Raw genomic sequence first — 24,113 nt, 5'->3', positions numbered from 1 at the left:
TAGAATTTCATACATTTCAAAATTAGCCTAACTGTAGAAAAAGGCAAAATGGAAGCATTTCGGACAGAGCCCTAAATGAGCACAAAGTCACTTTGTCAAAGGTGAGTGACACTAATAAAGTAAAATATGACCAAGAGGAGAAATGTGCATATCAGACAACCCTGCTTCCCGAAGCTGTAGGAAAGTGACTGAGTTGTGAATCACACAAGGACTACACTACTCGGAATTATGCTCACTAATCGGGCAGCACCAGGGACAGAGGTCTCGGTTCTGAGCCTGGACCCAGTGGGGGGGAAGTCTGGGGGGGGGGGGGAAGAGGGTGTCGTTAAAAAAAAAAAGTTTCAAACAACATTGGCAGGTGTCTACTCACAAGGTGACTGGGAAAACTGCCCACGAGGAAGTCAATTTTACCCCCTCCCAAATTCACAGTATGAGCGTAAGGTCATCACCGGGAGATCATTGAGAAGGACCACCCTTCGGGTCTACCAGAAGGCTCAGGGTTTGGCCTGTGCTCACAGGCTAAACGTATGGTTTAAAAATTCTATGAGAGACAGAACAGAACAAGACACGCTCACACACCCAGATGACCGATGAAGGCTTGGAACAGAGCCCGAGTGTACAGAGATCCAAACGGGGAGCGGTGAGAGGTTTCCCATTCGCCAGTTAGTGGGACACGTCCCCTTCTCCCTTTCGAGGAGGAAGGAAACGGTGCCACCCAGCGGCGTGCGCAGTGTCAGGTCAAGCTCCTGTGGTGATGAGGAGACGCGCAGAGATGGACCTTCAGAAACAGAAACGTAAAGATGGAATGAAGACCCTGACTGTGAGCGGAGGCTCCCCGCACTGGGGCGGAACCCGGACTCTCCTTACAAAACAGAAACAGGCGGCTGAAAGACGCACCCCGCTCCGTGAGGAGGGACCAGCATGTTGAACACGCAGCAGCACGCAGGTACCGCAACGTCATGTAGACGGGCGAGCTTCTGCCTACGTGTTAGCCGGAGACTGACAAGAACCTAAAAAAATGCATCTTTTTTTTTTTTTTTTTTTCCCTTTTTCCCATGGTCACGCACCCACACAGATGAGTCTTTCGGATGAGATAAAAGTCACAGCAACTTGAGTTCTCCTAATGAGTGGATGACTTTTTAGCCCTGTTTGCTCTGATGGGGAAAATAAAAAGACAACCCCAGGCAGGCACAACACTCGTGGATGAACGCGGTTAGTACAAAACCAGTAAGGCATCGCTTTGGGAAGGTCAGCACCGAAGGGGTCGGGCGAGGCTCGTCCGGGCGGAGGCCGGGGCTTCCAGGAGGCAGTGGCCGTCACCCCTGCTGAGTTGCATGGTGTTGGTTCTGAGAAAAGTGCAAGTCTTTTGCGAGGTGACCTCACCACCCCCTGGGGCTGGGGCTGGGGCTGGGGCTCGCCTGCTGGAGGCGGGGATGTGCGGTGCAGTGTTCAAAGCCTCGAGGACAGGAAGGAAAGGCAGGGTCCCGGCACCCCACATGCTGGGGACGGGGCCCTGGTCCACTTTCCAGGACGTAGCGACCCCAGCCCCAGCCCCAGCCCCAGCCCCAGCGGGAGGCGTGTGCGCAGAACTGTGAGGATGGACAACTGAAAACCAAGACTCAACTCCTGCGGTTCTCACTTTCACCAAAGGATTGATTCTGACCAAGGGGGGGTGGGGGAGGGAGAAAAATCTTCAAAACCAAAGAGTCAGAAAGGGAGAGACTCAACCTCAAGGGGTCATCAGTTCTCCAAAGTAGATCAGCTCTCACTGTACACAGTGTTTGCAGAAAAAAAACCTGATTCGTTTAGAAGGAGACAGACACATGCTGTCTGCTGGGGCACGTCCCCTCAGCACTCTCTCCTGCACTCGCGCTCATGGATTCACCGAGGCTGACGGGCGACGGGGGTGGCTGGAGTGGGACAGGAGAAATACCTCTCGGGCAAGGGGAGCACCATTTAGAAAACAAAACAACAGAGCGCGCGGGTTGGTTTCCCTAAGGTTTTCCTGGGTGGTCGTGCTGGCGTTTGTTGTGTGACCAAAGCAAGTGCCTCGTTAGCACCAGTTCTCCGTGGCCGGCTGGGTTGGTGTGGATAACGGGGGGTCGGTGAGGATGTGGGGGGATGGTGCAGATATGGGTGGGTTGGCTGCCAGACCCGGTCCGCAGGGTCTGAGCCCAGGGGAAGCCGTGCTGTCTGCATTTCCAGCTTTGCTCGTCTCTCTGTCTCTGGGCAGCATGTGGTGGGATGCTGTTTGGTTTCAGAGCTTCAAATGGGGCTTTTGTTTTTAACCCTTTTCATTTCAACGGCGATGTTCCTTTCCCGAGACGTATCCTCGGTGTCTTAGGGAGGTCACAACAAGGCAAAAACAATCATTAAAGTAAAACCGAAGATAGTGCAGTTCTCACTGTGGAAGGAAGCAGTCCCAGGGCAGCTGGCCCGGGACGCCGGCACCCAGGTCGAGGCAGCGGGACGCGGGGTCCTTGGTCTCCCTGCAGCACTCACGCTGCGGCCGGGCTGGCTCAGGAGGGCGTCTTCAGGGTGGTGCAGGGGATGCAGGTGCAGTGGGCGAGGTGGTGAGGTGGGCAGGCTCCATGGCTGGGCCCTGTCACAGGGTAGACTCCAGGGACGAGTCCAGGATGTCGTCGTGATGACTGTTGCTGTTGGAGTCGCTGTCGTAGCTCTGGGGGCTGGAGTAGTTGGCTGCCTCCTGCAGCCTCATCAGCATGTTCATCTGAAAAGAGGAGAGAGCATGAGCGGCTTTCCGGACAGACCGCCGCCCACCCCTGGCCTCCTGCCAGCTCGTGCCTGCTCCACCAGACTCACCTTGGGACAGCAGCCCACAGCGGAGGCAGGGGACAAGAGCATGGGCTCTGGCCGGGCTACCAGGGTCCAAATCCCGGCTCCACCACTTACTAGCTGCATGACCTTGGACAAGTTACTTAATCTCTTTGTGTCTCAGTTTCTTCATTGGTCAAATGTGAATAATAATCATACCTGTCCTATAACGTTATGGTGGAGATTGAGTTAATATATGTGGAGCACTGAGAACAAACTAGAAAATCTCCTATAAATATGATAGCTATTTTTATTCGGGAGGGGCACACCTAACCTGAGCCTGGGTAAAGGTGCTAGTCAAGGTCCTTGCTTCTGGAACGTGCTCACCTGCACCGCTGACTTCTGAAGCACAAGGCTCCCCTTCATGAGCCTCAAGCTCGTCTGTACCCCAGCCGCTGTCAAGGCCTTAATGGGGAGGACAGCACCAGGAACAACCAGAGCCACAGAAAACAGAGAGGCGTGGATTCCAATTCAGGACTCTTCAGACAAATTGCCTCATGTACCTGAGCCACCAGTGAGTCGTCTATAGATTGGACAGAACAGCAGCCCCTGTGCCCTCGGGCTCAAGTAGGGAACAAAATGACATAATGTGTCTAGGGCCCTAATAGGCCTGGCACATAGTACATGCTCAGTAAATGTGATCTGCTATCACAACCACCACCACCACCACCACCACCACCATCATCATCATCATCATCATCATCATCACCACCGCCACCACTATCACCATCTTAAAGCAATGAGTTTCAAGACAGTGTTCTTAAATCTTCCCTGATAGATTGTCTCTATTGTTACTTGTTTGGGAGTGGAAGTGGGAAACTAAAAACTACTTTTATTTTATTTATAACTATAAATTGTGTGTGTATAGATTTTATATTTTACCTAGCAAGTAAGTTAGAAGGTAGGGTCTCTCTGAGCTAAGGCCAAGACTTGGTGCAGCTGGGCATGACAGCCAGCGGCTCCCAGCCAGCGGCCCCCAGGACGCTCAGCAGTCTCCCTGGGTGAGCCTGGCCACAGAAGCACCATTGGCTGGTGTCAACAGCCCTGAATGGGCAAGGGTGGAGCTGAAATGCAGTGAATAACCCTTTGCAGCTGAGATTACTTATTCGCTCATCAACATTCCTGGTATACCCACAGTACGTGGTCCAGTATACAAACAAGCAAGTCCTGTTCTCTTGGAGGTCTCAGTTGCATGAGAGGAGAGACTAGTAACAAGAGAGCTATTATAGCAAGAGACCTATGGCCCAGCCTCTTGGTAAGTAGTGGTGGCTCACTCTGGGGGCCTGGGCTGGAAGGAGCACGCTGTGTAACTGTTCTGAGAACCTCAGGTCTCACCCTGTGTTCAATCAGTGATACAAATAGTCCTGGTTAAGAAAACAGTATCTGGGAAAGAGCCAGCCATCCTTCCCTCCAGTTATCCCACATCCTATTTTTATGTAAGACCTTGTGAGCTTGCACCCACAAAAATATCTCCATGACTCCGGATATTAGCAATGGTTAATTTGAGAAATGGCTTTTTAAAGTTTGATCCTTTCCTCTGTAAAACCATTGTTATAAACACGGCAAATCAGGCTGTACATAGTAAGACAAACAATAAATTCATTTAAAATATAGTTCCTGTAAAAAAAAAAAAATCTCAGCAGGACCACAGCTCCATTCCACCAGTCAGGAGGACTGCAAACAACCCAAAGTACCTAGTGTTATTTTTTAAAATCTAGCAAATCAATAGTCATGAGGGAGAAAACAGTAAATTGGTTGTCTTTCAATTCTGCCACATCTCTTAGGAACATTTTCCTTCACTAGGTAATGCGAGTAATATCCTCTGATGTGCTTTCCCTTTGCCTCAGCTGGAGCTCAGGGCTCCGTGTAAGGCATGATAATAGTATTTAACCATGGGAGGTTCTGGTATATTTGCTTTCACCGCATTTCTTAGGGCTTTTGCTTTGTTAGGTCTAATTTTGCAGTATTACTATGTATGCGTCTTACACTGGCAGAGAGAGTATAGTAGGTCCTCAAATAACATCCTTCATTATAATATTGGTGAGAGGCCACAGGACCTTAATACTTACTTATATCAATTAGCCTACAGTAACTGACATGTGGTTTTATTATATGTGGTTTCACTTAAAGTCACAGAACCTATCGATGACGGTGAGGACTTACTGTACTATAGCTGCAGCGTTACCATCGCTGGCCCAGGTTCTTCTCAAAGGGCCTTTATTGCCTTAGCAATGGCAGTGTCAATAAGCCCCTCAGAGAGTGTTAAGATTGAACTCAGCTCACTGGCCACGGGCCCGCATTCAGGCCTTCCTGCCTGCGAGCCCCTCCCCGCCTGTGTGATCACTGGCCTGGGCTCCTTAGCCAGCTCTGCCTCTGCTCGGTTACTAGGGGGAGGGATCACTGGAGCAGGACAGTACATGCTAACGGTGGCGCTGAAATCATAGGGCCAAGAGGGGTGTAGCGACAATAGGTATGGGGACATCTGGAGGGAAAAATAAAATTCTCATCTTTGACCTTCTGCCACAAACAACTTCAGAGAGGCAAAGACTCGTGAAAAACTGAAACCACCGAAGAAAACTTTGGCAGAAGTGTCCCTCATCCTGGGATGGGTCCAGCCTCCCAAAGCCAGGCTGGGGCTCAGTCGCCTGTGTTTCCTGCAGGCCTTGCTTCATGCCCAGTGCACAGTAAGTGCTCAATGACCGCTGAGCTGCTCTGGGCACTGAGAACTCACCAGCGGGTCTCCTTCGGCATCGCTTGGGGGCATCTGCTTGCTGGTCGAGCCCTCCCGGGGCAGGGAGTAGCCGTCGAAGCCGACATCCTCAGGCCGCAGCTGCAGCAGGGGAGGCCACTCGTGCTGCTGGGGGCTCGCCGCCCAAGGATAGGTGTCCATCACCCACTTGGCAGGGTCCTCCCAGGGGGCCCGCCTTCCATAGAGCTAAGAGGAGGCAAAGAAGGAACAGTTAGGAAGGGGGCTGAGACCTCTTCTGCAGCCCTGATTTTGCAGCTTTCTGAAAAACTCCCCAAGGCCAGCATTAAGCCTCCCCCGACGGTGTAATTCCACCTGCAGAATGCTGTTCTAAGGAAGCCATCTGAGATGTATATAGCTGATGTGCTAAGACTGAAGGCAGCGTGACCCAGGCATCAGGAATTCCGGCTTTGGAGTCAGGCTGATGGGCTCACACCTCAGCTGAGCAGCTGACTCAGCAGCTATGTCACCCTAAACTCTGAGCCTGGCTGACCCAACTTGAAAAGTGGTATCTGCAGAAAAATCCCACCACCCGATTTGTGAGCTTCCATGGTGTAAACAGTCCCACTGAGGCCAATTTCGAACCACCAACATGAGGTCACTGAATGTGGGGCTGGAGAGGGGTGGTTATCAGCTCACAAGCCAGCTCTAGCACCCTGCTGCATGCGCCCGCCTGGAGAATTCCTCCCACACGGATTGGGTGCCGGCCACCGATACCACAGGCAGAGGTCACAAAAGGTCCTATTTTGATAAAACCCCACTTCTTGACGAGGGTCTGACTCTCAGAGTCTCTCTGTAAAGGCGCTGGTCACTTTCAAACCAGCGAACTGTTACATGTGGGTGATGTTTCTCCCCTCACATATTCATCAAAATTGTCCATAATAACTAATTTGCTCTTAAAACAGAAAACTGTATTATCACTTAATTTCGTAAGACCACTACCATACTTTTTTAAGCCTAATGATAAAATGATTTTAGTGACTTTTACTGGCAATTTCAAGAAACATTTCCATTCTGTAAAGAACAAGCACCCAGGCTGCCTCACTTCCCCAGGGATGTTCCGGAGCCAGGTGTGATCCATATCTTTGCTCTCTGCCACCACCGCCATCTCGCTGGACCACGATGTGGCTCCAGGATGAAGAACTACTACCCAAGTTTCCCAGACGAGGAGATGGGCTCAGGGAGGAGAGGAGGCAGAACTGGAATTCGAGTCTGTCCCACTCCGTGCACCACTGCAGTCTGAGCAGATGTGGGAGGACCTGCTCACAGCCAGGACCAGATGTTCCCACCCAGGGCGGCACTGCCTGTGGCTCTGGAAGGCAGCCCCTCTACCAGGAACCACGGGCTACGCAGATCAAAGACTCCTGAGCCACAGTGGCTGCAGGAGAATTACACCTGAACCACAGCTTGTCTGTCTGTCTGCTCCTTCTGCGCTCTCAGGACTCCCACAGTTGAGAGGGAGGGCAAGGGGTTCTCCTAGCTGAGCTCTGACTGACAAAGCCATGTCTTTCCAAGTCATGGGCTACCTCAGCTGCAAAGAACTGGGGTCACCCAAGCCTCCCCCCATCATTTACCAGATGGGGAAACTGGGGTCTAATGAAAAGAGCCAGTGGAAAAGGTTACAGAACAGAGCTGGAGTCGAACCTTGGACCCCAGTTTCCTCATCGGGGCCTTTCCCGTCTACCCCCCCTGACGCACTCCAGACCAGGACACGCCAAGCGAGGCTGGGCTCGCTGTTCCCTGCAGCTGTCTCGTGGCTGCCTGAGCCCCCCCTGACCTTTGGGCCTGCGTCCTGTCGGGAAAGCCGCCCGCCCACGCGTCTGCCTCCTCCCGCACTCAGGATGCGCGCAGCCTCCAGGACCTCCCCGAGCTCTCAGACACCAGCACCCCTCCTGCCTGGCGCTCTGGCCCCGCCTGTTGCGACATCTCCCTTAACCCGGGGCAGTGGTGAGTCTCAGACAGGATGCGAAGGTGGCGTGTGTACGCGTGCACGCCGGGGAGAAAGGGAACACAACCACTTGGGAATACTTAGAACTGAAGAAGGCTGCTCAGATTAGGAGCACCCCTGCACTTTTTAGAAGCTTCTCCCTCCGAGGGCCTTCCCCATGGAGCTGGGCTCCGATTCCCGAGCCAGATTCCACGTGGGCGAGGCTGTGCCTCTGACAGCTACTGCTTGTCTCCATCCTCTGAGTGGAGGAGACGCCCAGGGCTGCGGGACAACGGAGGCTGGGAGGTGAAGGTCGGCAAATCCTCAGGGAGAGTCTGGCCCCGGAGTTTTCATATATTTGCTCTTCTCCCCTGACCCTACCACTGAAGTTTGAGAAATTTTTGGGCTCCACAGAAGCCAGCCTGAAAATACACTCTTCTAGTCCAAACTTTTCAGAGTACAGATGGGTAACCTGGAGAAGGGAGACTTGCCCAGGCTCTCAGAGCAGGCTGGGTAACGTGATAAAGCACCCTGCGCCTCCCCTTCACCAGGGGGACGGAGGTCTTTCGAGTTATTTTATAGACTAGATACTTTGGCAAGTGTTTACAATGACAACTCCAGAGGGGAACAAGGCTGGGGACTGACTCATCGGACAAATGTGCGGCAGGCAAATGCTAGCACCATCTGCAAGAACAGGAAATATTTTTACAAGCCTCCCCACTTGCCACTGGACAGGTTCCAGTCCAGGTGATGAATGGCTGAGTAAGTACCGTGGCAAGTAAAGGAAACACTGTGAAGCGCCTTGGCCCCAGTGCAGAGCCCTGCAGCAGCTCTAAGCAGCAGCAGAGACAGTTGTACAGGCAAGACAGACAAATAGGACATTGACTCCACAGCAGGGAGGAGCCTGGCGTTCCCGCTGGGTCAGGAACAGGGAGCCAGCTTAGAAACTGAAGCCACCACTGTAAGCTTCTGACCCTGCAGGATGCACGTGTACACCGCACACGGAGGAATCAAGGAATCAGGAAGGGCCTTCAAGCAGTCACCCCCCCACACCCCACACATTCTACTGGGAAAAGACTCAGGAGTCAAAACTTGCAAAGGTATCTGGTATCCACTAGGGGGTGATGCCACAATTCCTCAGGGAGAGGATGTGTCTTGCGGAGCGGTTGTCTGGAAGTCAATGGTGGGCCTGCTCTCAGCAGGGTCTCGGTGTGGCCCCATCACCCTGGGCAGCCCTGTCAGAGTCCGCTCTGGGGCCTCTACCGCTTCTTAGCTTATAGCTGTGGCCGAGGGCTTACCTTCTCTGAACCACAGTGGGCTGCCTTCATGGCCAGTCTACTCACCTAGCAGGGCCAGGTGAGGTCTAAATGACCCCGCTTGGTGGTCAGCACACAGTGAGCATGGAATCACGGTGACATGAAGGAAAGTAAGGGATTTTAAACTTTTTTTAAAAATAGAGGAATCTTTTTGCCAAATGAAATTGGATGTAGAACTCTACTGCATGAACCATAAGACTTGGTTTCCTGACCCGCCCAAGGCTTCTGGTGGAGTTACTGGGGTGTCCCTTAGGACAGCATGGAAGCCATGAAGTAACTGAGGAGGCAGCTGGACCTGCGCTCCAGCGCTGGCTCATCCTACCCCAGAGTCAACCTGGGCAAGGGTTACAGCTCCCAGGAGCCTTGGTCTCCTCACTTATAAGATGTACACTGAGCTGTTAAAGCTACATGTCAGGCCCTAGCACAGTATCTGGCAAGTAGCAGGCCCTCAAAAAAAATGTCTGCAAACTTTCCTTCCAAACCAGAGGCACAAGAGGTACACACCAGGTTTCCTCGTGGATTCAGCAGATTCACCGGGGTCTCCAGGGGCTCACCGGGGAGAGGAGGCCAGAGGTTTGAGGTACGGTGGATCATTTCTGAGCAACCTGGTAAAATGCTAATTCCAGCTGCCTCCTCTGGTTGCTCCCACGCTCCTGACTGTTCTTCAAATGACCTCACAGCACAAGGAAGGGATGCCTTTTCCTGCCTTGCACTGAGATGGTGGCATGGCCCTGGTTTCTTACCCTTGTCAAATTCTTGTTGTCCTGAGTGCCTCTGAAGACTATCGGTGCTGCTGCATGTTACTGGCAAAGGAGTCAGACACTTGCCAGGCTCAGCCAAGCGTGCAGAAATGACAAGCAGCCATTAATGTGTACTGTCACATGCACACGTGGGGCACCACCCCTCCGCAACCTCCACTGGCCTGTAGCGGCGTCTCGTGTCTCCCACTGCCCAGGGCTGGGGAACGGAGAAGCCCTGGGAAACCCGGCTGTTAAACTGTTCCTGGACTGTTGAGCTGCGCGGGAAGCCTGCTGATCACTCAGCGTGGGGGCTGGGAGCCAGAACTGCTCAGGCTGCCTTCAGACTCATCAATAAAACTGTCGAAAGTCCCACTTACTGCTGACCTCCTGGAGCTGAGCCCTGGACTGAGTGAGGGGTGAAGAATCTGTGCTTTCCAGCTGCCCCAGGGCAGGAGGGGCTTGTAGCCTCATGAGCCCCAGGGTCCCCTGTGAGGGTCCCGATGGCAGGCAGGGAATACCGCAGGGCTGAGGGCTAAGAGCCTGAAATTTGAGCCAGAGGCCTGGACTCCAATCCCAGATTCTTCAAGGTTTACTTTTATGACCCTGGGCAAGTCACTCTCTTCCGAGACTCCACTTTTCTCTTTTGAAAAAGGGAGATACAGAATTTCTAAGTACCAGAACTAATGCAGGGCTTGGACCAAAGAGCAGATGTGAGAGTACTTTGTAAACTATGACGTGCTACACATGCTTACTTCCATGTTGCAACAACTCTTTGTGGCACAGCAGAGAGGCTAAACGACTTGCCTGGGGTCACACAGCTAACAAGTGGCAGAGCCCAGGATTTACAGCCAAGTGTGTCCCTACACTGTGCTAGACTGACGGCCTCGCAGGTGAGGGGTTGTCACCCACGTCAGTCAGAATCCTAAAGAAGGAGATAAAGCCAACTCATCTGGTCACTAGAACAGCCCCTCCTCTACCCCCCCAGTATTAAGGAGGCGGGGGGGCAGTGTGTTTCTCACCTGGAGTCCCTCTCGGACGGCTTCCAGGAGATAGGGGATGATTGAGTAGTTCCACAAGTCGGTGAACCACACCCTGGAGCCATCCACGTCGATGGGGCATGACAGGAAGAGGCGGGGGCCTGGGGACCAAATCAAAATCAGAGCTGAATTGAAGACGAGGGTCAGGAGAAGCCACAGCGCTAGCACCCGTCACAGGAGGGACCCTGGATTTTCTGAGTGACAGCAGAAATTCCAACTGCCGGGTGGTGGGCACGGAGCGGGACACTTTGGCTTTACAACCCCACCCTTGGACCTCTCTTAGGAAGTCACCCGAAAGGCAGGAGAGGCTTTATGGAGAAAGATGTTCGTTGTGGTATTAATCCTGACCTTTGAAAATGCAAACGCACTAAATGTTCAAGAGAACAGAAATGGTGAGTGAATGATGGCGTACCCACATGTTATTATTTTCCAGCCTTTAAAAATAATTATAAAACTGGAGCAGCAACGCAGAATGTTCACGAGACAATGTGAAGTGAAGAAGAAAAGCATATACCGTGGGTATACTCTGATGGCAATGGCACAAAATATCTATGAATGGACTAGGGCAAAAAATAAGCTCAAATTAAATAATATGTCAGGAGGGTGGGATAATCAATGATCTTTTTTCCTTTGTTCTAAATCCTTAAGCTCCAGGAATGTTGGTAACATTTTATTTTATTTTCAAAGCAGAGCAAGTCCCACAGCATGGTTTTCGCTTGGGGGAGCCTTGGGATGGGCCCTTCGCTGAGCTGGCAGTTTCTGCAAAGCCCAGGCTGGACCATCTCTCGCTGCTGATCAGCCCCAGTGCACTGGGCAGGGCAAGAGGGGAGGGGCACAGCCAGGGATGTGGGCGAGGTGGTCTGGGGTCTGTCTTGGGCTGTGGCCGTCCCTCTGCCTCCTTCTCTATCTGCATGATCAGAACAGGGTCCAGCTGACTTCTGCCTGCAAAGTGCTGTCCTGGCCAGGGCCCCAGGGCAGTCTCGGAGGAGCTGAGCTCAGCACCCCCTGCAGCCAGCCCACCCACCGTTCCTGCCTGGCTTCCCCCTACCTATGGTGACGTCCGAGGAGCTGTGAGCCTCCAGGAAGCGGTTGAGGTGCTGCCAGACCTTGGGAATCCAGTCGATGATTTTCACCAGCTCCACGTTCCGCACCCGCCCGCTGATCTCCGTCTCCATGAGCTTCCGCCTCAGGAACCGGCCAAGGAAACCCTTCACGGGCTCCGTGTGGTTGGCGCACAGCACCCACCTGGGGAGTCAGAATGCGTCTCAGTGCTTGTGACAGTGAGAGAAACGAGGGCTCGCTCAAGGTTCACAGCGCGAGAACTAGATGACGGGGCGTGTGCCAACGCTAAATAGGACTCACTGTGCCGGACAGTGCACATGTAACTCACAGCTCCTCACGGCAACCCCACGACAGGTATTACCGCCACCCCATTTTACAGATAGAAATGCTTAGGCAGAGACAGGTCATGTCCAAGATCAAAACAGCAAGTTAAAAGAAGAGCTAAGATTAGAACCAAGACAGTGCGGCTCCAAAGTCTGAGCTCTAACCATCGAGCCCACTGCCTCTCACGCTTTTGTCAGGCCCTGTGCTGGCCATGTAGCTGTAACAATGACTACCACACATTTGTCCCTGGTCCCCAGGAGCTCACAGTCTTGTGGGGGAAGCAGATAAATAGAGGAATGAGGCATGATGGAGCCTGGGGAATCAGGGAAGGCTCCTCAGAGGAGGGGGTGTCTGGGTTGAGACTGGAAGAATGGTTGGAGCAGCCACAAGGAAAGGCAGGAGCAGGAGGGGTGTGGGTGCGGGTGGGGGGGGTGTGTGGGGGGTGTGTGCGTGTGCGTGCGTGTGTAGTGCTCGCCGTAGCATTTGCAGATATATGAGAAACAGCGTGGGGTGTTTGGGGAAACTGCCAGAGGTCCAGTGTAACCAGGCTTCAGACTTGACCGGCCAACCCAAGGAGCCTGGATTTCAGTCTGGAGGTGATGAGGAGCCACTAAAGGACTTCAAGCTTGAGGGTTTATGGTCAGATCTGAATTCTAGGATGCTCACACCAGCTGCCACTGGCACAGAGGATGGGGCCACTCTGCAGGCAGTAGTGCCCTGGTAGATGATGCGGCAGTGACGGGGGAAGGAGAAAGGAGGACTTGAGGCATATCAGGAGAAAGCACGGACAAGGCAGGCAGAGCCTGGACGCAGAGGTGAGCCAGGACCTCAGCGGCCTGGAGGAGTTCACTTTTCCCTGATGACAATTCAGGCCCACTTTCCATAGGTCTCCCTCAGATGCCTGCAGAGTGGCTGGTGAGAATGAGCCAGGGGTCTCACCCCAGGACAGAGCTTCTCACCCTCACCTTCGGGCAGGAGGGGAGGAACGCTGGGGTCAGCTGGGAGTCAGTGGGACAAAGCGTGTTTAGCCACAGCAAGGCAAGTGGGAACACACCAGGCATGACAGAGTGGAGCAGTTCTTCTCACACACCAGCAGGGGAGACCCCTGTGTGGTGCTGGGCAGAGGGACGCACAGCAGCTGGAGTTCAGAGGCCCGCAGGCTCAGCTCTGCGGGGACATTCAGAGGCAAGGGCCTTCATTACTCATATTCACTTGGGCCAGAGAGATGCGCCACTGGGATGTGCAGGGGAGGCGAGCATGCCCACAGCCCCTGCCCAGAGCTGCCTCCCTGACTCTGCTGCCCCAGGGCTTAGAGTCGGAGAGACCTGGGTTCCAGTCTCAGCTCTTCCTCTGATCAGCTGTGTGACCTCTCATGAGTCACTTAATTCTCCCAGCTTCAGTCTCCTCATTTGTAGGCTGAGAATGAGAAATTTAACTACCTGAGGCTGTTGTGAAAATTAAAGAGTTTTAAGCTGGGGAAAATGCTCAGGACGATGCCTGGCACAGAATAGGTCCTCAAAAGGTGACACCTTACCTGAAGTTGTGATGAAGCTGCAGGTTGGGAGTAGAAGAGGTAGCCTGGTTCATTGTGCCAATTATGTAAGGGCTGTGGGGGACATGAAGGAAAACAGGACGCCGTGAATGAAAGCCAGAGCCTGTGGAGTCTGTGTTTCACAGACGGCTGGCTGCCTCCCCAGCCCCCACGCTGACCCCAGCCATGCGTGTGTACAGCTCCCCCTGCGGCGCATGTCACATGGGCCATTCTCCCGGGGACCACGGGGCCTGGCTCTGGCCTTTACCATCTGTGGTCCTTGCAGTTGAGCAGCCCGTTGAAGATCTCGCCCAGAGAGCTGACGTGGTGCAGGTTGTCCAGGACGATGACAAGAGGCATGTCCGCAGCGTTGTTCTCACTGGTGCACTGGTCGGCAAGGTTGGACAGGTACTGGCGCAATTCCTGCACAGGCCAGGGGAAGGACAGGTGGGTGAATGCACCTGATGAAGACGCACGTGCTCAGAGCCTTCACTTTGCCCAGGCTAACGCAGGGGGACAGGCCCTCCATGGGCTGCGCGCTGCCTGCTGCCTGCTGCAGGGGGTCGGCTTGTGCTGTGTGGGGTGGACAGGGGTGAGCAAGGCCTGCGTCTTGCCTTCTGGCATTCACTAGGTAACCGAAAACCTTCAGCCCTGGGCAAGAGCGCAGCCCCATGGAGGGTGCCAGGCCTGGTTCTCTATCCCTGTTCTACCACGTCTCTGTAGGTGTTGCCATTTTCCTTCAGTATTGCTTATTATGCCAACCTCCCAGGAAGCTCCCAAGGGCAGGGGCCTTTATACATCTCTGCATAAGCTGTGTAAGTTCTGAATGAAGTTTTCTTCCACACTGCCTGCCTGAGAGCTGTTTATACAGAAGCCCCTGATGGATCAATATAGCAGAGCCCCCCTCCCCCACGTACTGCCGAGCAGTGCTGTGGCAGACAGACAGCCAACGGGGCAGGGGTAGATGGGCTGCATGCCGACGGGGCCTTGGGAGGTCTGGCTGAAAGTGTAGGCTTTGAATTGAACTGTGAAGAATGGCTGGGGGATTGGCTGGAGCTGGGGCAGAAAGCAGCCCAGCATGGCCGGGGTAAGGCCTGTGTGTCAGAAAAGGAAAGGACAGAATAATGGTGCAGCAGGGGAAAGGGCTACAATGGTGAGGTAGGGACCGGGCAGAGAACCCAGGATGACTGCCTGGTAAGATCACCATCATCAGGACAGCTGGCCTGACCCAGAGCCTGGCACAGCTCTGAGGGCCTCACACAGATGGAACTTCTGTAGCTGGCAACCATCTGGGGTGGGTACTATGATTACAGTGGGAAACTGAGGCACATCCAAAGTTAGGTGACTGGCCTGAGGTTGCACAGACGGCAAGCAGCGGGGCTGGACTAGGCACTGAGCACGTGGGTCGCAGTGGGGAAGCGAGAAATGAACTAGATCGACTTATGATGGCTGGAACTTCTTAGTGGGAAGTTTTGGGTCAAAGCCTTACTTCCTGCTAGCCCCATTCTGACTTTCTTCACTGGGCTTTTACAACCACCAAAGGCGAGCACATAGAAGATGCTCCTTTCCCATTAGGGTGGGAGTGACATCAATAGGGTGACACCAAAAGGTGACGCCTGGCTGGGCATCAGCCTCCGAGAGACCTCCTCACCTTGCTGGACTTGTGGTCCACGTTGAAGGTGGCGATGACCCCATCAGTCAGCTCCCGTCCCTCCCGAAGCACCAGGTACTCTGACAGCCTGTTGGCCAGGTAGGTTTTCCCGGTGCCGCTGGGGCCAGAGAGGATAATCCGCCGGTGTTCCACCAGCAGGGAGACGTAGCGCTGCAGGATGGGCTTGGGGATCAGGGACTCGAACACCAGCGAGTCTAGGCTGTTTTCTGCAAGCCCTGTGTTTGAGAGACAGGAAGTGTTTGCAGCGCTGTAGAAAGGGGAACTCTGTGCTTGCTCCACTGGGACTGCCATGACCTGAGGCCGTCCCTTTCCCGGGCACCCACTCACCTGAGGCCTCTGGTGCACAGGAGGCTGAGAGCAAACTGCTGCTGCGTCCTGCTCCTGAGCACTGTGTGCCCTGGCCCTGGCCTGGCTGACTTCCCCTCACCTCTCAGATCTGGGCCCCTGGTCCTTGTCTGTCCTCTATAGAATTCCTAAGACTCTGGGCTCTGCCAGTCTGTCTTGATTTGCCAAACTGATGGCATCTGCCCAAACCAAGCCTGAGTCTCCCATGTCTGCCAGCACACTAGGGTTCCTTCCTCACCCTGTTCTCTACTGCGTACCAGGTGCCACTGCTTCCCACACACAGATGTACCACGAAGGTAACAACACTTTTATCTTTAAAACAAGCAAATGCAAAGTAGGACCATCCGACTGGGGGATGTGAGTCCTGGCAGACTGAGGCTGAAATACTACCTCCCTCGGTGCCTCAGCTACAAGAGGAAACTCATCTTTCCCCTTTCCTACCCAGGAGATTCAATTAATCAGGGTGGCTGGCTTTAAAAGAGCTGGGGTCTTGATATCATGCCCAAGAGAAGATCCATCCAAGGTTACTTGCTCAAGAACCTAAGGTAATTCTGTTAAAAACTCACCTCAAGAAAGCCAGTATATGCAGGTAAAAAAATAAACTGGAGAACATTTATTCTGTTTTAAAAATTGCATCTTCCTTCCACATAATTTTTACTGAAAACAGACCCCTGTAAATGAATTTATATGCTTGTTTCTGATCCTCCCCCAACCAAGAATAGACCCTAAATGCAGTGACTGCTCCAGAATGGCCACAATGAAGGTCCCCAAATGACACATCTTGTAGGTACAGGCCTGACCTTCCTGGTTCTGAGTTCAATAGGTCCTACGCTGGCTCATACCTTGATGTGAAGCATGGAGCACAGGGTTTCTGGTCTAAACTTAACAACAGCAGGGAAACACACTGGAACACCTCTCTCTGCATATGTGTTGCTATTTTGATCTTTTGACTTAAATCCCCCCGGGAATGACTACTTTGCAGACGAACTCACTTCACATCAGGCCAATCACCCCCTCCCTCTGTACCACCGAAGTGAACCACCTGCAGCTCACCAGCCTTTCAGCTCAAACCCTTGAATGGCTGTTAGTGCCCAGCAGGCATTAAGTTTCAAGCACTTCAGGAAAATACAAGAGTCGGGTATTAGTTAACATTAAACTTGGGCCAGCCCTGGAGATGTTAAAACAGTGCGATGAGCTGACAGGAGCAACAGATGAGGCTCTGTGGTGGAGTGGCTCCGAGGCGGGGTGGCACGTTCCACCAGAGGCAGAAAATCTCATCCCTGTCTCTAGAGAGGTTTGGTCTGGCCCCAGCAAGAGGTCACTCTTTTCAGCCCTCAGGGCTTGCAATGCTCTCCTGTAAGTGACGACGTGTGCCCGCCAGCACAGAGGAAGAGCAATTGGAGCCTGTAACGCACGAGGCTGTCCATAGAGGGTTCTTGTAGTGGAGAGCCGTTTGGTGCGCCTGGTACCCTTTCCACCTTCTCCCATAGAGGTCTTTCTTCCTGTGGGGACCTCACTGCACATGGTTTAAGTATGGCTCACCCAGCACTTTCACCCACCACAGGTGTGGGCTTATGTCCAAGCTGAACCAAAGCCTCTCCCCGCTCACAATGAATAACCAGGTGATGGGCGTCTGACTCGTGGTGGGGCAAGACCACCCCTAAGAATTTTCCGTCACACTTTTCCAGAAAGACAGCCTCTTTCTTTTAGGTTTCTAAGCTATAAAGATGAATCAGGGCTCCCAGGGACATGACAGGTGCAGAGAGCTCAAAAGATAAGAGAAGTGGAGGCAGGCTTGGTCCTGGTGGCATTGTTGGAACACCGGAGTCCAGCTGCGTGGGCAGCACATCCTGGATTTTCCAGGTAAAGAGCCTTTATGTTTCCATTTTTGCTAAAGCTAGTTTTGAGTATGTCTCTGTCACGTGCAGCCCAAGCCCACAGCTGTGGACTTTCACTTGTCAACAAGGTGAGGCTAAGTGTGAGGCTCAGGCAGTGCCTTACAGCCTGTCACCACAGGGCGGGGTCTGGGCTCCTGCTGATAAGGAGTGTTGCTGTACTTTTGGAAAACCTACCAACTGGGAAACAAACTTGCATTGAACACCCCCAAAATTGCACTGTGAAAACCAGTCAAGATCAGTGCCCTCCTAGGAAAGTAAGAAACAGGGCAAGCCAGAGGTTGTAGCTAGTACAGTGTTGACTGGTCTATTCTTCAAGTGGTTCATAAAATACAGGAAAAGGGGGTTTTGCAGTCAAAATGTATTTGTGTCAGCCTGGATTAAACAGCCTTCTGAACGGCAAGAGTTAGGACATTGAAGAATAGAGCCTTTAGTGTATCAGTACACTCCTTCCCCCTGCCCCCCAAACCCAAATGGGGAAAATGATGCAGTTTCCCAGATTTATTTCGCCACAAAACCCTTTTTCCCACACAAAATACTTTGTGGGCCTGGAGTTCCAGGGAACACTCTTTGGCCTGGGGCTTAACATCTTTGGGTGATGAGGCCATCAGAAGCCCCTGCAGCATCGTGCGTGGGCAGGAGCTTCAGCAGTTTCATCAGGGTGTTTGGAGCGACTCCTCTCCGGCCCACAGCAAATCCTGGTTTCCCCACCTATAGAATGGGACCCCGTCCAAGGCTGGCTGGCAGGAATGATTCATTGGCATTGGTGGAGCCCCATTTCAACAAGGTTATTAAGATTCCATCATCTCAGAGTCATCAGGCTAATGGGAGCTTTTGTTATATAATTTCAGCAATAAACTAAAATTATTTGTTTCCGATGGTGGTTGAAAAAGTTAAAGATGGTTTAACTTGCTTAGGTAAGAATCACTGTGGTCAAAGGGAAAAAAACAGCACAACAACCCACATCCATATGCACAAACAAAACTGGCCACAGTTTGCTGAGCCAAGTCACAAAACAAAAAACACAATTCCTGGAAGCTCCGGCCTCTGCCATCGGTGAATTACCTTTGACGGCCACGGAGATGGTAGTGTTCTCTCCCACCAGGTAGCCGCAGGGCAGAAGCTCAGGGGTCTCGGACGTGTTGCTGCGCTTGACTTCCCCGATGCTGTAGCCGAGAACACTATCCGAATTCAGCCCTAGCTGACTCACTGGGTCAACATGAATGATGTATTCCTGGAAAAAATAAAGAATCCATCAAAGATGTGGCTAAAAACCTGCCCGTGACTCATGTTTTCATTGGGTGATTTATAATCATCTTGTCTTCTTTCTCAGCCGAGGCCTGAGTTGAAATCGAGCTATGGAGTGAGGGGAAAAGACTGACTGACTTTCATGGGGACGGAGCCTCACTATTACAGCCATTGGGAACGTTTAGTCTGGATCAACCAAGCATGGAAAAGTTAGGCTGCCTTTCCTGAGTTCAGCTGAAGTCTTGAAGGCATCAGGACCTGTGAATGATGCTGGAAATTCATGAAAAAGTAACTCTGACAAGAAATCTCTCCAATAGCCCCTTCTTTTGGCTCAGAGAAAAGACCATACTGGTGACAAAAGGAGCAAAACTCAGGGCTGCTAGAAAAAAAGCAGCTCTTGGAGCTTTGAACAGGAAAATGTGCCCTTCATTTGGAAAGGGTTCCCTCATAGGCGAGTGACCTAAAGGCTTTAGGTCAGTGAACTTGGATTGAAGAGCCATGGGCTACGGGCTGAGATGTCCAGGTGATGGCCAAGGTGGAATCCCAATAACAGACCTCTACCTTAGTGGTCTCATTTCCTCACATGTGACACCCCACATGTTCTTCTCAGCCCAAAGTGGTGTCTTTCTAATCCAAAGATGTCCGATGGCCCATCAGCAGAGAGAAGGTTTTGGCCTGGGCAGCAGGATTGGGTTGCCCTTAGCCATGAATATCTCCTGCCTACTCACATTTCTATGGACTGGCCTATGAAGATGATGAGCGACCTTTGGTCAAAGAACAGAATTTCCTCTGTGTGAAGTCACCTGAATCTAGATGCTAGAAATAGGCTGGAGTGTAGTTAAGCCAGAAGCCAGGCCAACTCAACTAGACCAACAGAGTATAGTTTTGGATCTATGGCTTTGGACACGTGACCCAACCTGAGCTTGACCATCTTCATCTTTAAATGGGAAATTAATAGAACCTTCCTCATCGGCTCGAAAAGAAATTGGGACGATGTGAGGAAAGTGCTTAACATGGTCTCAGGCACAAAAATGTGGGCCATCAGTACTGCTCAGGGGATATGATTAATGAACAATATGGCTGTTGACTTGCTTCAGGACAATAGAAAGATGTCTACCAATGCTTCTTTTAAACCACACTGTATTTCAAGGTTCATTTCAGTACTCATTGGTTATCCTGTGGTAAACATCCACTCCAACGATGTGATTGGAATAAATACAAAATAACCATTCCAACATCCTGGCACTGGCCATTGATCAGATGTTAATGTCTCTTGTAGCACAAATCACAGAATGAAGTGCTGGCAAAGGCATGGGCAAGTTGATCAAATGCTCTGACATAAAGAACGGAATCTGATGTCTTAGTCCCAGTTACAGAGCACACGCTCCAAAGCAGATGCAACCGGACAAGTCTAAGGTGAAGGTAGAATTTGGACATTCACTGTCAAGAGGTTTAAACGATTGCTCAGTGCTGGAGAAGTGACTCGCTGGCTCACCAATGACAGCCAAGGGCAGGTGGGAACCGTGTGGCCCATCAGCAGTCTATACTTACCATCTTCCTTCTGGTCATTTGAGTACTGGGGAAAAGTCCCAGCAACATAAGGATGTGGGAAAGGAGGTACTCTGAGAAATGGCCAAGTTCAGGACACAAACTCCCCGCCCCTCCCTAAGCCTAGGCTCCCGCTTCGGGCAGACTGCCAGAGCCGTCTCCTCGAAACACTTACTTTGAACAGCCGTCTAACCACCCCATCGAGCACATCCCACTTCGTCTTGCCACTAACTCCAATGCAGCCAATAAGAAAGAGGTGTGGTCTGGAATCCTAAGGGTAAGAAAATGTATGCAGGTGAAAAATAGGTGGATCTTTTCTGACACAGGTTAGCAAGAACTCCGACTGTCCCAGAGCTCCACCAATGATTTGAGAGGGGAATAACATCAGATTTGTTTTAACATCAGATATAACTTAGATTGAATGCAACAATCTTAAAACCTTTCCCTGCTCTATTGCTAAAACAGCAATCTATGGGGGAGGAAGTGAGGGGCTCCTTTCTGGAGTCTAGAACCTTCTACTAAATGCATACCTCATACAGTGCACAGGTCACATCCCTTGCCTGGAATGCTCTCCCCTCTCCTGTCTGCCATTTTGTCTTTTCCAAACCTTGCTTACATACTCACCTCTTCCAGGGAGCCTTCAATGATTAATTCACCAGGCTCAGAGCTCACACTGCTTTAGTGGTTCTGTACAAAATTTATACAATGACATATTCTGTACTGTTTATTTTTAGGTATTTCTGTCTTATTTGTAAATTGAGTCTGTCTTCTCTGTAGATCAGAATAGAATATGTTTCTATTTTTTCTTTTCTTCTTTGTTGTTTTCTAAATAATGTTTATTGCTTTCCTTCTAATTAAACCGTGCTCAATGGAGAAAACTAATAAAACTCTGGGAAGTTTACAGAAAAATAATCTTTTTAATCTTTGCCTACAGGGCTCTACATAGTGGGGGCTAACTAATTACATTAATTAAAGGGAAGCTAGCAGAACATTGCATTCTGTTGGATTTTTAAATATCTGACATGCTCATAAGGACATATAATTAGGCAAGCAGAGGGGCTGGGGGTGAGGAGGGGTGTATCTGGCAGTTAAGCAGAATCAGCAGAGAAAAGAGCACCACTCTGCAGTGAGAGGATGTGGCCCCATCACTTGCTTTGTAACCTTAAGTAAGTGGTGCTCGGGTCTTAGGTTTCTCAGTTGTAAAATGGAGCTGATAACATCTGGTCAACCAACCTCATCTGGCTTCTGCGGTGATCCGGAACCATACAATTTTTAAGGTGACTCATAAACTTTTGTCAAATGTAAAATTTATCTGTTCACACAGATAATCACTAGACTAAAACACATCCACAGGTATCACCTGCAGTTATTCTAAGAATAAAGCCACCCCTTTGACAGTCTACCACTCCACCAGCTGGGCTCTGAAAGTAGAGCTTGTCATTGGATCTTTCCAGGCTGAAATAATGCTAAAGCCCTGGTATCCCTAAAATCTGGGCCTCGTGCCTTCAGTGAGACTAGAGAGCCAGCACAAAGTGGAAACCCAGGCACACAGGTCTGGCTGCAGATGCTTTGTTTGCGTGGGTACTACAGGTTCCCTAGCTCTCAGAGACCACAGGAGCCATGTTGGCTAGGATGCTAAGAACCAACAAACAAAAACCTGAAGGGGACCTGAAATAGCGACTCATGCTGCCTTGTTCCATTATTTGTGAGATGGTCATTCACAGCATCATTTGGATTTAATCAATGGCTAAAAATAAACTTTGATGTTCAATGCCCACTTCTATCCCAAAATAGTCCCTGCTGGGGACATGGCCTCCTGAGACTCTTGAAGAGAACAGAAAGTACTCAGAAAACTCAGATTCCCCATCCCCAGCCTTGGTGGGTCAGGATGTCCCACCGGCTTCACTTTCAGCCACCTGTGTGGGCCTGGCCTTGGCCACCTGTGTCTCTCAGTGTCTGCTCCACCGCAGCCTCTGACAACTGCATGAAGCAGGTGCTCTCGGTCAGTTTATTTCTGTACCTTTTGTGCTAAATGTTTAGCTGCCTTTGACGTGCTCTGGGAACATATTAAACTCAGAAAAAGCCATTGCTGAGCGATGTTAGTGTTTAGCGAGTTGCGTGACAGTGAACGTAGGGCGATTTTTACCACTCTTGATTAGACTTACCAAACACGAGAGAGGGAAGGGCTATTCGCTCACTTCAGTTTTGTCAAAATGCTGCCGGGGATTATGGTTAGTTCAGGAAAGCGTTAGTAGTATTTTCAAATCACCTTAGGTGCTGAGGTTACGGGGTTCGATGAAGAAATCGCTAAGCTAGGTAGTTCTACCTGGGGAAGGGACAGGCAGAGCAGGGAAAGGGGTCCAACTAACCTCCTTCCACTTCATTTCCTCCTGAAAGCTGACAACTATCTTAACATGCCTGCCTCCTTCCTTCCGAGCCGAGCATTCACCAGTGTCATCCAGCAACATGTCTGCGAATGGAAAACATCAACAGCCTTAGGCACATGGGACAGCAAAGCCGGCCTCCTGACACCCCCGCTGCTTGTCGACACAGCAGCGGGACAGACCAGGTGTCGGGGTGCGGGGGAAGGGGGGGTGGCAGGGAGGGGAGAGGGCAGAATGGAGAATGCAACCACAGAAACCAATGGTGGACCCACCAGGGAGCCAGCAGGCTGACGATGCACCTTGCCAAATGGAAGTGCGAGGGAGAGACGCAACCAAAATAGCAACAGCAGCGCCATGGATAAGAAATCAAAGCGTCAGCCTCGATGTGCTTACAAAAAAAAACAACCTAGACTGTGTTTGCTAATTACTGTGCCAGCCTGCAATCCAGCCCGAAGGCGGGAAGATCAGGCCAAGCCATGGCCCCAAGTGGGACCTGCTGCCGTAGGGCTTGTACGCAGCATTCAGCTTGCAGGTCAGCCTCTTAAAATGGATCAAACAGAACTCAGCATGGCGGGCGAGGGGAGCCAAGCTCATGGCTTGGAGCACTTGAGGTGCTGGAGCAAAGCATGAGAGCAGTCTAACGGCTGGGCTCATGTTGGTAGCAGACGCACACCCAGACACGCACACACCCCAGTGCACACACGCCTGCTGCCTCCCGATTTGATCTGGTGATCTGCTTATCTTGGGGCTCTGGCTTAGAGACCGGAGTGCCAGCTGTAGGCCCTGTCCTGCCCCCAGCCCTGTGACACCACTTACCCAGGCTGGTTGACTCAGTGAGGTTCAGACTGTGCTGGGAGAGGCCCATGGACTGCCTCGGGGAGGTGGAGAGGGACACCTGGGAGGGCGCCCGGCTGCAGCCACTGCCTTGAGACTCTGACTTTAGCCGGTCATTTTCAGCTTTCAGCTTCTCTATTTCACTCTGTGAAGAGTAAGAGAGAAGCTCATTTACTGGGTGGATAGAACGTGAACAAGCCTTTTCTGGAGGAGGGACGTGGAAGTCCCCTGCGGGGATTAAGCAGGCAGCCCAGCTGAGGCAGAGTAAGTTACACCATCAGAGGGACTCAACAGTGTTTGCTGCCTTTGCTGCATACACAGGACCTGCCTGGCAGGGGAGGGTCCATTCTTTCAGAGAACTGGCCTTTGAAAGGTCTCAAAAATGTTTCCCAAAGTGTGAGTGGCAAGTGAAAAGGAGTCTTCTCTAAGAGGCTTGAGCAACTCTGGGTTTTGACACATTTCTTTACTGCAGGACTTCTCAGAGCCTTTAATGAGCTGCTATGCACTGTGAATTGGAGAGGGGCACGTAGTGTGCAGCATTTCCCAAATATGTCTGGTCAAGGAGCTTTCCTTTCACAGTCTCCCACTGAAGGAGTGTTCCATGGAACATCCTGTGGGAAATGCTGTTCTCCAGTGAGGTCCATTTAGAAGAACCCACAGAGGTCTTTC

The 24,113-nt window shown here is 51.6% G+C and overlaps 1 protein-coding gene across 1 annotated transcript in view; it reads right to left on the bottom strand.

Moving 5' to 3' along the window:
• Positions 1-1,000: 1,000 nt before the first annotated feature.
• Positions 1,001-24,113, bottom strand: part of NAV2 (neuron navigator 2) — a 341,354-nt gene continuing 318,241 nt past the window's right edge. Inside the window, exons 28-38 of the mRNA XM_087821777.1 lie at positions 23,427-23,589; positions 22,596-22,696; positions 20,402-20,497; positions 18,496-18,664; positions 15,170-15,405; positions 13,787-13,941; positions 13,522-13,593; positions 11,650-11,846; positions 10,584-10,702; positions 5,567-5,770; positions 1,001-2,731 (exon numbers count right to left, since the gene is read on the bottom strand). Of these exons, the coding sequence (XP_087677903.1) occupies positions 2,606-2,731; positions 5,567-5,770; positions 10,584-10,702; positions 11,650-11,846; positions 13,522-13,593; positions 13,787-13,941; positions 15,170-15,405; positions 18,496-18,664; positions 20,402-20,497; positions 22,596-22,696; positions 23,427-23,589 (1,638 nt within the window). The 3' untranslated portion in view covers positions 1,001-2,605. The remainder of the gene's footprint in view (positions 2,732-5,566; positions 5,771-10,583; positions 10,703-11,649; positions 11,847-13,521; positions 13,594-13,786; positions 13,942-15,169; positions 15,406-18,495; positions 18,665-20,401; positions 20,498-22,595; positions 22,697-23,426; positions 23,590-24,113) is intronic.

This window comes from Miniopterus natalensis, chromosome 11 (assembly GCF_054644295.1).
Source record: "Miniopterus natalensis isolate mMinNat1 chromosome 11, mMinNat1.hap1, whole genome shotgun sequence".
NCBI classification, from domain to species: Eukaryota; Metazoa; Chordata; class Mammalia; order Chiroptera; family Miniopteridae; genus Miniopterus; species Miniopterus natalensis.
Note: the sequence above shows the minus strand (reverse complement) of the source record. Positions and strands in the feature narration are given on the sequence as shown.